General features: G+C 34.5%; 1 protein-coding gene across 8 annotated transcripts in view; it reads left to right on the plus strand.

Moving 5' to 3' along the window:
- Positions 1 to 14,590, plus strand: part of RBMS3 (RNA binding motif single stranded interacting protein 3) — an 834,518-nt gene that overhangs the window by 773,122 nt on the left and 46,806 nt on the right. For 6 of the 8 annotated variants that reach the window (XM_056129462.1, XM_056129468.1, XM_056129464.1 and 3 more), the window contains one exon: positions 4,452 to 4,499. The exons of the other annotated variants lie outside the window; for them this stretch is intronic. In XM_056129462.1, coding sequence (XP_055985437.1) covers positions 4,452 to 4,499 — 48 coding nt within the window. The remainder of the gene's footprint in view (positions 1 to 4,451; positions 4,500 to 14,590) is intronic. 8 annotated transcript variants of the gene reach the window in all.

Consider the following 14,590-nt stretch of genomic DNA (forward strand, 5'->3'; position numbering starts at 1 on the left):
TCAACATCCAGTTTCTCAAGATAAGAAAAGTATTCAGATTTTAATGGGAAATTTCTATACAATTTAATATCGGACCCCATTTGTCCTAAGGAATCTTTGTGATTACTCCCCAACATTTGCCAGGTTCTCCAATCTCTCTGGCAATTGCTTCTTTCCTTTCATCTTCTGCTAAACCAGGATTTCCTTTTTTTATTTTTTAAGTTTGCATTCATCCATGATTTCCTTAAGCACTCTCCTCCACTTTTGCGGTTTAAAATGCTAAGAGAGTTTTCCTAATTCAGAATTCACAATACTGACCTCATCTTAGAGTTCTACATTCATTTATCTAATTACTTAATATAAAAGTCACAAACATATCCCTCAAACATCTCAAAGTCAGCATGATCCAAACTAATCTGATGAGTTTCCACTTCTTACTGAACTCCCATTCCCATGTATGATCCAGTTCCTAATTTCCTTTCAGGCTAATTCCATGACTGTATTCTGCAGGTTCCTTATATGCAATTCTGTCTGTGTTTTTCAAATCACTGGTGATTCGTGACATCATTTGACTCAGTCTAGACTCTCCTCTCACAGTACGAAATGCTCTTCATGTTATACTAAATTTGTGTCATTAGACATTTGTCATGTATTTCCCATTCTCCCCATTTCAAGAATCTCCACCCTAGACCACATTTGGGTAACTGATGTTCTTCTAACTTCTCGTTTTTTCTTTCAGTGTCAATGTGTTTCAGTTCATTTTTTATCATGTTGCCAGGGCTGGCAAATCAAAATTACTTGAGCACATCTCTCTCCTACTTGTAACTTTTCAGAAACTTTCAAACATTTGAGTTCACTGAAATTCTGAAAATAAATAAATAGTACAAAAAGTGGGACCCAAACAACATACAGCGGGTAGGGTATTTGCCTTGCACAAGGCCAACTGGGATTCAATCCCAGACATCCCATCTGGTCCCTTTAGACCGCCAGGACTGATCCCTGAGCACTAATCCAGAAATAAGCCCTGGAACTGCTGGGGTGTGGCCCCAAAACAAAGTTCAAGAGAAGTATAAGAAGTGACCAATCAAGTTAGAAATCTCAGTTTTACAAACATATCCCAAGAGCATAGCTAAAAGAGATCCGGTTAATGACTCAAAGGCAGTGATGAACATGGACCTAGGCTAGAATTTTTTTATTTTTTTAGACAGGACTGGAGACCACAGATCCTGTCCTGTTTTCCTTTTTAAAAGTCCTGGGCAAAGGGGAAGTCTATTGAAGCAAAGCTTCTTTTTCATTTTCATCATATTAGCTACACTTGTTCTCACATAACCTCGAATTTTGAAATGGATGTCCTGTAGTTTAATTAACTTTTTGCTATTTTTTTTCTTCTCTCATATTTATTGTTCAATTCTCCACCTATTTTTCGATTGGATTGATTCTTGTAGCCTTTAATAAATGAATTCAATGCAAGCAGCATGCCTGTTTTCTTCCAGGGCTCTGCTGACCTTAAAGAATTTTCGAGTCTCTTTGCTATTGTTTATTTATTATTTATTTATTTTTGTTACAAGATTCCCTCAGTAAGATTAAAGCTGCTACCAAAAATTTCTTACCACTTTTTTGTAAGCATTAACAGAAACCACTAAGGATTTTACTGTTGTGAGAATCTCCAAATCACAAGACAATCTTGTTTTACAAGTTTCTTATCTCCTTTTCATTTGTTTAGTTGGTGGTCAACAGTGGCTTACAATGTCACCAGAATTTGCTGAAAGGAATAAAATATTTCTGTTCTGCAGGCTCCTTATCTGCAATTCTGTTTGTGTTGTCCAAACCACTGGTGATTTGTGACATCATTAGATTTCCATGGTGTAACCATAGCCACTCACAAAGATAATCTTGTAATTGTATTTCATTTGTTCACCATAGTTCTTTAGTGTTGTCAGTCATGTATTCTTCCCTAATTACTTTATGGTTCTGATTATCTCATGTGAAATTCTTGAATTCTCATCTTGCTTAGAGATTACTTTGTTCCTTATTATGAGGTATGAATATAAGGTTTTGAAAAAGCAATGCAGAACATAAAATGGAAACAACAAAAATTCACAAATAATGGTATATATCCTTAAATATTTGTGCAGAAAAATGTATTAATTTATTTAAAATGGACAAAATAAGAAATAGAATACAGATAAAAAGAAAATTAGTTTTTTAAATGTTTAAAAATTGTGTGTAGTTAGTGTAGAATAAAAGAACCTTAAAGGTAATGATATAAATAAACAAATATTCATTAAGTTAAAAACTACTATTATAAAATGGTTTATATATAAATATGTATATTTATACTTTAGTACTTTAAACTTTAGTATATTCAAGTATAAATTTTGTGTTCAAATGAAATATTATCATATAGTTAATTAAAGAGGGACTAGAATGCCAAAAACATATAAAAAGGATCAAATAAATTATAAAGTATAATTGTAGTGAGGTAGACAGACACATGCACATATTAATATATTCCATAAAGTTGTCAAAATAAAATGCATTGTTGATGAAGTTATAGGGAAATATTCCTTATCACTGGTGGTATGATAATAATAACCTATGTTTGTAAACGTGTCAGAAGTAATATGGCAGTAAACACTTTTCAAAAACTCTATATTTTCTATAACTTAAAAGCCATTAAAATTTTTGAGAAACTCATCTATGAGAATATTTTAAATGATAGGAAAAAGCTTTATACCTCCAGAAATGTTTGCTCGTGTTCATGTTATAATTCTATTGAAGAATGATTAAGTAAGCCATAATCTATAATTCTATAATATACATTGAAGTTGTAACATGAATTTAATATAATTAGGAAAAGAGTTAACATTACATCAAGGAACAGTATATAAATTTGCACATGTTGAACATAGCATCAGTGATGAAATATTTGAAATAATATTGCAAGAATTGTAAAACTAGTGTGTTTTCCTGGTTATGGGATTAAAGATAGTTTCTTTTGCAGACATTATACTTTTCTATCCTCTAAGCATTCAATAGTGGACATGATTTATTTTATTTTTAAGTGTTATTAATATATTTTTGGAAAATGACTAGTGGAACAGTTCTAAAATCAAGGGAATTTTTGGTTGTTGTTGTTTGTAGTAATGCGTAGTTGCAACTTTTAAAAAGTACTAGGAATTGTTACCATTATTGATAATGCATTTAAAGACCCTTTATACATGAATCTCCTGTTCTAGATTTGGAATTATAATCAACTCAGTAGTTTACTTACCTGTTGCAAGAAACAAATCATGCTTAAGATTTATTTACATTTGAATCTTTGATCAATGTTTGCTTTTGCCAAAATGGCATGCACTGGTCAAGTTTGTATCTGTCTTCTTACATGTCATTTATTCATGAGCAACTAGCATTGTTCTGTTGTTGCAAAGAGATGAAATGGAGAAATCTGTGGTTATCCAAATTAATTTATCAAACAGGTAGAAAATTAAAGCTTGATTTTTTAAAATGGAATCAAGTTCAAAGAAATAAAATGAGTATCACCAAAAAAAAATCTAAATGTTTGATAGATTTTTCAAATGTCAACAACATCTGGTTCCTTTTGGACTTTACCCCTCTAAGTAGAATTGGAGCTAGATAAGAATTTACTCTTTTTATAGAAGAGGGGCTTCAGGTCATAAGCCATGTTCTACTTTTTAAGAGTCCAGATTAAATTGTATTTTACTCAAGAATTCATCAGCTTTTAAAATGTTTTTTGATTTTTTGTTTCACATAAGCCCCAATTTTTAAATAAATGACATGTAATTTAAAAAACTTTTCTCTATCATTTCCCACCTCCAAAGTTGTGACACTTGGAAAACAACAACCTTCATCTGTCAAATAGTCTTAGTTCCATTGTTCTCTGCTCTCACAATTTGAGCAAACGAAGATTTTTGGCCTTCATTGACACAACCTGGATCAGAACCAGAGCTAAGTGATTAATAACGAAACTCCAGCTTCAAAATGTGTTAACTTCCATGTACTATGGGGACACACAATTTTTTCATTTATCTCTGTAATTTTTTTTTGATTTTTTTTTGTTCTCTAGGACTTTGTCTCATATTTATGTTCTAGGTCCGTTCTATGTAGGCTACTTTATAGAACTTTTGTGTCAGCCTGAAAGGGGAATAATTTCACATTAATTCCACTAGGGAAGGGACCAAAATTATGACAGAGAAAGATGATAATGTTCTGGGACAGAAAATACTGTTCTAGAAAGTTAAGTGGGGCCTAACAACATGAAGATTGTGGTGGTAATTGGGACCATTGTGTCAAGTGTTAACTAGAGGCATTTGTGCCTTACCTGTTGAAAGACCTAGGGCTTAGATAACCAAATGACATTTAATGGGCACTTCCAAGTTTTAGAGCTAAGATTCTATTTTATTTTCTTTTGTACTTCATTGCATTCTTTCTCATGCTCTTTTCATTCAAAGATTCAGTCCCAAGACAGGATTATGATACTCCACCAGCTGTTGTGTCAGGTAGGAAAATTCTAATTCCTTTAAGACTTGATTGAAGGGGAGAGATGAAGATTGCCTGTTTTTCTCCATAACTCTTTAAAGCAGTGATTCTCAACAGGACGAGGTATGGGGAATTTGAATTTCTATTTTGGGATGGGGAAGTAGCAGATCTAGTTCTCAAAAAGAGTATATTTAATATCTCCTGCTTTATGTTTGGAAAATAAATATGTTGTTTTTGAGACAAAAAGTAAAATCTCACATACTTTCAATGTGAATGATACACAGAGCATAAAACCTATGCTCCATGTATCAGTGAATCTCAGTGTTAGAAAGATTCACCAGAATTTCTGGGAAGTAGAAGTATGGTAATTCTGATGGTACAAATGAATAAAAAATAGTTTGAGAACCACTGCTTTAGAGACCAGAATTCTTCTGAATTAGAAAATCATCCCATTTTGCTTGGTCAGAAACAAAGATAGTATCTGACACATAGTAAGTGCTCAATATAATTGTTCGTTGAATGAATCAAAACTTCAAATTTATTCTAAAAATCATTGTTTCGGATATTGAAAGAGAAGTTACTAATGTCCCCCTGTAAAACAACATGGCAGAGTTTAATTTGAGAATATGTGAGAATTTTAATTAGCAATATGATTTGTTTTGTAAAATTTGGTGGTGCAGTTTACAATACTGAATATAAATGTGAAATGGTGAATTTTTATCTTGAACTGCATAGTACTTGTGCTCTCACTTTAGTTTTGAATTTTGGTACCTTACAAACAGGAAATTGGGCACTATTTTCATTTTCTGTAGATATTTGAATACCTACAAATAAATAAAATACTGGTAGCCTGAAGAGTTTTGCACTCTTTTGTCTGCATTTATGTCAGATGAGAGCATAAAAACTGAACCAAAAGGGCACTAGAGAAGCAGAGCTGGAGATAAGATCACAGTAATGTAGATAAGGCTACAGGACAGTTGGGTCAGCAACTAAAAGTTGTTTTCAAGCAGAGACCATGTTGGTTTTCACCACTCTACTTGCTTGGTCCAGTATCTGAAGAGGAATCATTTGTCTTGTCTTATGGATCTCTTTAATTATGCTCATGGCTGAAGTTTAATGAGAAATTTAATGAGAAACATTAAACCAGTTTTTTCAAGTTGTGAAACCAAGTTGTCCTCTTGAGGATCTCTACATATTACCATTATATTAACCCCAAATGGAAGATCTATATTATGTTAACATATCAATTACATTTTGAATATAGAAACCCTTAGAATATACTTTGTTTAATATATTTGAAATCCTTAACAAGAGGTATCTTCTCTAGATAATTCACCAATATTAATCATGAATGACACAATCTTAAATTTCCTTTCAGCTAGGTGTCCTAAATTTACTTTATATAAATAAATACACAATGAAAAAAATCAATCATGATATCAAAAACATTTACTATACATCAGTTTTTTATAAACCAATAAATGGAAAACAAATGACCGCAAGTTCAGTAAATTCAGTCTTGGAGTTCCCAACTGATTTTATAGACATAGGCCACCTAAAATTCTGGAATACAGAAATTATTGGTCAAAGTAGTGCTTGAAGAACCAAATCTAGCAGTTCTATAGCACTGTAGCACTGTCTTTCTGTTGTTCATCTATTTGCTCAAGCGGGCACCAGTAACATCTCCATTGTGAGACTTGTTGTTACTGTTTTTGGCATATCAAATATGTCACAAGTATCTTGCCAGGCTTTGTCCAGTGGGAGTACTCTCGGTAACATGCGGGGCTCTACGGAAGGGGTGAAGGAATCGAACCCGGGTCAGCTGAATACCCCCTACCCACTATGCTATCGCTTTGGCCCCTAATGAGATAATAGCAGTTCTAGATGTTCATAAAAATAGTAAACAGAGGGACCTGGAGAGATGATACTGAGAGCTGGATGTTTGCCTTGCATGTAGCTGACCTGGGTTGATCCCCAACACCCCACAACCTATATGGCTCCTCAAGATCCACCAGGAATGATCTCTGAACATATAGCAAGGAGTATGTGCCAATAACTAAATAAACAAATAAAAACAGGAACTCAAGAAATAAATACAAACAATAGAATGGTTTAAATACACTGATGTACAACCATTAGATTAAAAAAAAAAGGTAAGTTTCTGGTATTGGAGTACAATGGAAAAGAATAATATTTAGTGATAGGTAAAAAACAATTTGGTGATTCTTTGCAGTTTTTTTTTATAAAATTGGATAGATAGTTTGGCATTTTAAAATTTAGACTATGTTACCTTCTTTGCTCTATGTCTAAGTGAAAATATATTTTTCTTCATAAAATCTTTGTTAATTATTTGGTGGACATAACTTGATTTTGGAAAAAAGAAAATATCCTTTGCCCAACTTATTATCACCTCAAAAAAATGAAATTGGTAAAGATATTAAAATAGCTCATTTCCATATCTCTCAATATGGTTATGGTCACATTGGATAACTTAAATAGCTAATAATGATTTACCAATATAAAATCCAACCAAATGCCATCATGTGTTATATTTTAAGATTTAAAATCAGTATTTATAGAGATATAACCTGAATTTAATGCATTAACTCTATCAGTCACTCATTGTGCATTTTTTTGAATATCACATACAACTACTGAGGATAAAAAGATGAAAAATGCACCTTTTGTCAATTCATCATCATCTCATTTAATGTTGTTGCTGTGGTATTTATAAACCTGAAATATACAAAGTATCAAATACTAAAATCCAGAATGTGAAAAGATCAGAAAACTTTGGAAGTAGTAAATTATAAATTAAATTGGGAGTGATGAATAAGAGTTCACCAGGTAGTTAAGAGTGGGGAACCAACCACTCTGGGAATATCAGATTTAAGGACAAGTTATATATAAATTCTTTCAATTAAGAAATAGAGGAAAAGGAATGATAGCAAGTAATTTTTTTGTTTGTTTTTATTTACTTTGTGTCATAGCCATTGGTGCTCTGGTCTTGCTTCTGGATCTGTTTAGGGATCATTTTTGGCAGGGCTGAGGGGGCCACATAGAGTGTCAGAGATTGAATCCAGTCAGATGTAGGCAAGGCAAACACCCTGCCTACTGTACTATCTCTTCAACCTGCTTTGTTTATTTTTAAGAACGCAGAACTACTAGATTTTTAAAGTACTGTGTTGACCAAGTAATTTCCTTGTTCCAGAACTTTCAGGTGGTTCATGTTTATGAAACCAAGTAGAAACTCCAAATCTATACTTGTAGTCATATGTTTTCTTCCTAGTAATTAAAAAGAAATCCAAATATCAGAACATAGAATGTTGGAGGGGCAGTACAAGAGATTCATTGGAAGTTCTAAGCAAGGAATTTTATGACACCAATCTGTGAAATTGTAAGGTTTTCCACAGTAGTGTCAAGAAAGGCAAACTGATGGTTCCACTCAGGGCTAAGATTTTACTGAGTGGAGTGGAAATAGGGCAATATATGCTGACAATGTTGGTAAGAAAGTGATTGAGTAACTAAACTATATTCCAGTGTAGCTAGATAGAGAAGAGTGAAAAATATAGAATGAGAAAAATCAGGAAAGATTTAAACTAGAATTCTAGGGAAACACAAAAATGCTCAGAAAGTGATTGTTCTTGGACTTATAATTTTGATTAATGAATCATTTCTCATCAAAGTCCAGGTACTAGGAGCAAGTGGTGCTTATAGAGGACAAGAAAGAAAATGTTCTGAGAAGTGATGTCAGACATGAATATTTTGTAATGTCTGAGTTTGCTTTCTTTCATTTATTTGGATTTTACTATAAATAACTTTGGCCTTAGAATCAAGAAAAATGTCCCAAATATAGGCAATAACCATAGTACACTACTTCTGGGACTTGTTGCAAAGACACTGAAGACTTTCAGAATTTTAAAGAATAATTTTTCCCAAACATTTAAAATACATTCATAATTAAAATAGAACTGCATGTCTGGTCAGTGCTTCTCTGAGTACAATTTGTGTGTTCCTGTGATTCTTAATTCAGTAGTACAGAAACCAAGATGTTTGATTTTTACCTTAGTTACTATAGTTTATATCAGTGTGAATTTGAGCAGCAGTAAGTTTATCAAACATAATTTGAGAGACACTTTTCACAGGAAATGTCTAGGATAAACACTTGTTAACAGAGACTTTATTTTAAAAATAATTTAGCCTCAACAGTCAATTTCCTGGAGATTTCTGCTGATGTTTTCTTCAATGCATTTTATGGATTCTAGCCTAATCTTGAGATTGTAATCTGCTTTGAGTTTACTTTTGTCAATAATATGAGGTACAGTTCTAATTCCTTACCAAAAATATGGATGCCTTCCTCAGGACTCTCAATTCTGTTCTGTTGGTGTATCTTTAGTTCAGTACAATATAGTTTTGATTATCATAGATTTGTCATGTAATTCAAAGATGGGAAATGTAAAACCTCCCATCTTCTTTTGTTGTCCTAGGATTACTTTGTCTATTTGGGCAATTTTATGGTTCCATATAAATTTTAGGAGTTTCATGAGGTGAAGGGGGTCATTGAGAAGGAGGGGTATTAGGGTCCTTAGGAGAGGGAAGGGTGAGAGGTATGATGTTGGAATTATTTGCATGAGAAATAACTAATAGCATTGTAAATGACAAAATCAATAAATATATTAGAATAATGAGTAAAATAGAAATTATTCAGTTATCAAATAGATAGTACAGGGTTCTTGTCTTGTATGCAGCTAGCTGACTTCCATTTAATCTCTAGCATCACATAAAGTCCTCAGAGTACCACCAACGGTCACTTTTGAGTACAAAGTCATGAACAATGTCTGACCACAACTGGATGCCACAACTGGACTGAGTACCAAGTCCCTCAAATTAAATTTAATAATAATTCAGAAAGAGTAGAACTTAGACAATAGTGGTGACACCCCAAAAGAAAGTGACACCTGCCTTAAGTTTGGGAAACAAAAATCTGATTTATGTTACTGGTGTCAATTCTCCATGTCAAAGTTTCCTTTATGCCTTATCCAGCACAATTCTTTTTTTGTGATTTTTTTAAATTTTATTGAATCATCGTGAGATAGTTAGAAACTTTCATGTTTGGGTTACAATCACACAATGATGAAACACCCATCCCTCCACCAGTGCACATTCCCTACCACCAATATCCCTGGTATACCCCCCTTTCCCATCCTCCCCCTGTCTCCATGGCAGACAATATTCCGTATACTCTCTCTCTGCTTTGGGGCATTGTGGTTTGCAACACAGACACTGAGAGGTTATCATGTTTGGTTCTTTATCTACTTTCAGCACTCATCTCCCATCCCGACCAGTTCCTCAAGCCATCATTTTCTTAGTGATCCCTTCTCTATTCCAGCTTCCTTCTCCCCTTTTTCTCATGAGGCAGGCTTCTAGCTATGTAGCAATCTACCTGTCCTGTGTATCTAATATCCTTAGGTGTCAGCCTCATGTTATGTTGTTTTATACTCCAGAAATGACTGCAGTCTTTCTTTGCCTATCCCTGTCTTTCTAACTCATTTCACTTAGCATGATACTCTCCAGGTCTATCCATTTATAAGCAATTTTCATGACTTCATCGCTCCTAACAGCTGCATAATATTCCATTGTGTAGATGTTCCAAAGTTTCTTTAACCAGTCATCTGTTCTAGGGCACTTGGATTGTTTCCAGATTTTGGCTATTGTGAATAGTGCTGCAATGAACATATAGGTACAGATGTCATTTCTACTGTGCTTTTTTGCATCCTCAAAATGTATTCCCAGAAGTGGTATTGCAGGGTTATATGAAACTCAATTTCTAAGTTTTGAAGGACTGTCCATATTGTTTTCCGAAAGGCTGGACTAGAGAACATTCCCACCAACAGTGAAAAGAGTGTCCCCTTTCCCCCACATCCACGCCAGCACTGGTTGCTTTTGTTCTTTTGAATGTGTGCCAGTCCCTGTGGTGTGAGATGATCTCTCATTGTTGTTTTGATTTGCATCTCCCTGATGGCTAGTGATGTGGAGCATTTTTTCATGTGTCGTTTGGCCGTCTGCATTTCTTTTTTGAGGAAACTTCTGTTCATTTCTTCTGCCCATTTTTTGATGGGGATGGAGGTTTTTTTTTTTTGTACAATTGTACTAGTGTCTTATATATCCTGGATATTAATCCCTTATCAGATGGGTATTGGGTAAATATTCTTTCCCATTCTGTGGGCTCTTTCTGTATTTTGGTCACTGTTTCTTTTGAAGTGCAGAAACTTCTTAGGTTGATGTAGTCCCATTTGTTTATGTTTGCCTCCACTTGCATGGTCAGTGCTGCTTCATCCTTAAAGATTTTAGATTCAATGCTGTGAAGAGTTCTGCCTACATTTTCCTCTATGTACCTTATGGATTCATGTCTGATATTGAGGTCTTTAATCCACTTTGATCTGATAAGAACCATAAATTACCCTTCTAATTGAAACTTTTACTAGCTTAGCTTAACCACGAGAAACACATTAGCCAATAATTCATTAAGGCTATCTCAATTAATACTGCATCATAAGAAGAATAGTAACAGTGAGCGTGAAGGGCTAAACCACACAAGTCATAAATGGTAAAACAATGCAAAAGCCCACCAAGCTTACTTATTGAAGAGACTAGCCCAGAATACCTCAACAGTAATGAGGTGCTAAACAACTTGGAATGGAATTTAGAAGGGACATGGAATTTAGAAGGGAGCTATGGAAGATGCTTAGGGAGCTAAAAGAAACAATGGAAAGCAATGCCAATAAAAGACAAGAGGATTTGAAGGTAGAAATGCAGAAAATGCAAACAAAATTACAAACGGAAACGTCAGACTTGAAAAACCTGGTAGACGATTTGAAAAACTCAGTGGAAAGTCTCAGCAGCAGAGTATCAGCTTCTGAGAACAGAATTGGTGAGCTCGAAGATGAAGTCCAGTGACTCTCCAGGAAAGAGCAGAAAATGGAAAAGAGACTCACAATCCGGCAACAGATGGCAAGAGAAGATTGTGATGAAGCCAAGAGGAATAACATAAGAATTATTGGAGTCCCAGAGGTACAGGAAGAAAACCCTGATGAAGAAGAAACTGTCAAAGACATCATTGCTACAACGTTCCCAGAGCTGAAGAAAACATGCTACCACATTCAGGAGGTCTGAAAGGTACCAGCTAGAAGAAATTAGAATAAAAATACCCCAAGACACATCCTGATAAAAATGATCAAAACCTTTGATAGAGACAAAATTCTGAAAGCAGCAAGATCAAAGAAAGAAATTGCCTATAAAAGAGCATTCTTAAGATTCACAGCCGATTTGTCTGATGAAACCCTCACAGCCCAAAAACAGTGGTGAGATATAGTGAAAAAACTCAATGAAATAAATGCCTCACTAAAAATACTTTACCCAGTGAGACTCTCATTCGTAACAGAAGGAACAACACACAGTTTCACAGACAAACAACAGCTCAGGAACTTCATAGTCTCAAAACCATGATTACAAGAACAACTAAATGGGCTACTTTAATACAAGACAGGCCCCGCAAATAAACCAAATTTCAACAGAAGCCTGTCTTTAACAGGGACCTCTTTTACGGGGCTACTTACTTTCTATAAGTGTCCCATATCTTGGGGAATTGAGAAAGAAAGTTACTTCCAAGAACAAAACCATTTCCAAGCTCTAAACACTTATTTTCATGGACACCAGGAGCTAATTACAAATGATTTCCATCTCTTAATTAAAAATTAGGTTCATTAGTACCTCCAATTAGCAACAATTACCATTAAATTGTATTTACTGTAAAAGACCTACACAAGGTTACAAGTGTTCCCATAAGCCACTGAAGAGAATCAGTTTCTCTGTACTCAAAAAAAAAAAATGTGCATATTCTTTGCTACAAAGCTGCATTTGTTTAAATGTACTCATTGATTTTTTTCTTCTCAAGACATTCTGGTAAGTGAGTCTGTTCTATTTATTATTCATTTGTTCAACTAGTATTCATTAAACTCTTATATTTCTGTAAAGGAACCACATCTAGATTGTGTGGAATAGAGATGCATTGCTTGCCCTCAAAGATCATAGATCTAACACCAATGAACAGTATTATTAGAAACCACAGCATAATATAGCATATGTCAGATACAAAAAGAGCAGTTTTCAGAATGGGAATTTGTACATGATATTTGTACAATTGTTTGACAAATAGGCAAGTGCGTACTGAGCTATTATGTTCCTGCTGGCACATTTATATTGTTCACTAAGTTACAAAGCCAGAATTTTAAATACTTTCTATGGCACTGTAGTTTTTATTGCTCTATTCTAGTAACTGATAACTAAAGGGAATTTAAGTAAATATAACTTTCCTGATATATAAGCATCACTGATTTTAGCCCAACTGGAAAGGATAGAGGAATAGTTGGGATAAGAACATATAAAACCCTATATTGTGTGCTAACAAGCTTTTTAAATTTAAGCTGAGATAGTAAATATTTTAAGCTTTGACAGCTGTCCATAATGACCCAGTTCTGCTTCAGAAGGTGAAGGCATTTACAGGCAATTTGTAAATGTCTGAGCAGAACAGAGCTCTGTTGCAATAGAGGTTTTTTTTGGATATTTTTTTTTCAAAAAATAAGCAGCATTTTGGATTAGATTGTTGGGCAGGGCAAGCAAAGTTAGAAAAAATTAAGATAGTGTTTGAGAGCATGTTTGAAGGGATTTTAAATAGCTTAACAAATCAAATACTGCATAATTAAATATTTAAATGTGTTTATGTATATCTCCCATTTATATGACTAACTGGTTATTTGGAACTTAGACTTATACACTAATAATAGACTCTTAGCCAGGAAAGTCAACACATTTTGGGTTTAATATCCTCTTGCTAACTTTTAAAAATTTAAGGAAGACATCAAGGATACCTCATCCCAACAGCTTCCTAGTAAAATTGCATCTTTTTTGTATTCTCTGAGCTGCTTTTCTTGTTGCTTTGTGGTTGATTCTTGTCTGTTGACAGCAGAGTGAACTTCCACTCAGTGATGCAGTACACATATCAAATGGAAAGGCAGCATCCTCATTGCTCTCTCTTTATGGGAGAACTTTTCCATGAGTGGCGGCAATGGGCTTAGTGAAAACCACAGCAGTACACGGTGTCACCCAGAGCTTCAGTAGTCTGTAACAGGACAATGTCTATAGAAAAGCAGCAGAAGAATAAAGCACTTTCAAGACAACAGATTTTAAAAGAAGCTAATTGCATGTGCAAGAATCAGTACATCTGGTACTTAAAGCACATGGTTCCCTTTTTAATCAATAGCTTAAAGTGGGCACTTGAGGTTGCTGTCAGAGAAGCCAACCATGAATTGACTATGATTCAGCACTTGCCAGCGGCATGCTTGAGACATCTGATACTGGAAAGCTGCTGTCTGACAGATATGCAAACATTTCTCTAGACTCCTATTAAATTAGTTTATCAGAAAGCAAAATACCTGAACCATAGGATTGTATTTCTCCACAGAAATGTTTCCTCAGAGTTAAAATGTAATGTTTTAACCTATTCTTTCTTAGAAGAGTGATATATGACACAACCTTTAAACAACATTGCTGGCTTCTTTGAGACACCACAATGGAAGTAATTGTCCATTATTTTTCCCAGTGTCCCTTACAGAAGTAAGTGATAAATTGCTCCTTAAGTTCAGGTGTCTGCGCAAGTATCTCTCTCCAGATGAACGATATACTTCTTTCAAACTGTTCATCTAAAGTATATAAATACAACAAAAAAATGTGTCTATTTCCCTTTTTAGCCTTGGGATCATAACAGCTGTTGTCTGATGTAGTATCTTGCAAATGTTCCTAGAATCATGAGCTTTCCTATTGCCTTGTAAAACAATTTTTATTGTTTTTTTTGCTAATGTAGTTGGGTTTTGTTTGTTTGTTTGTTTGTCTTGTTGGTTGGTTTGGGGGGCCAACCCAGCAGTGCTCATGGTTTGCTTCTGACTCTGCTTTTAGGAATCACTGCTGACTGGGATTGGGGGACCAAAACGGGTGCCAAGAGATCTCGGTTGGCAGAGTGCTTGACAAGCACCCCAACCACTCTATGCACCCCATG

This window comes from Sorex fumeus, unplaced genomic scaffold (assembly GCF_029834395.1).
Source record: "Sorex fumeus unplaced genomic scaffold, SorFum_2.1 ptg000072l, whole genome shotgun sequence".
NCBI lineage: Eukaryota > Metazoa > Chordata > Mammalia > Eulipotyphla > Soricidae > Sorex > Sorex fumeus.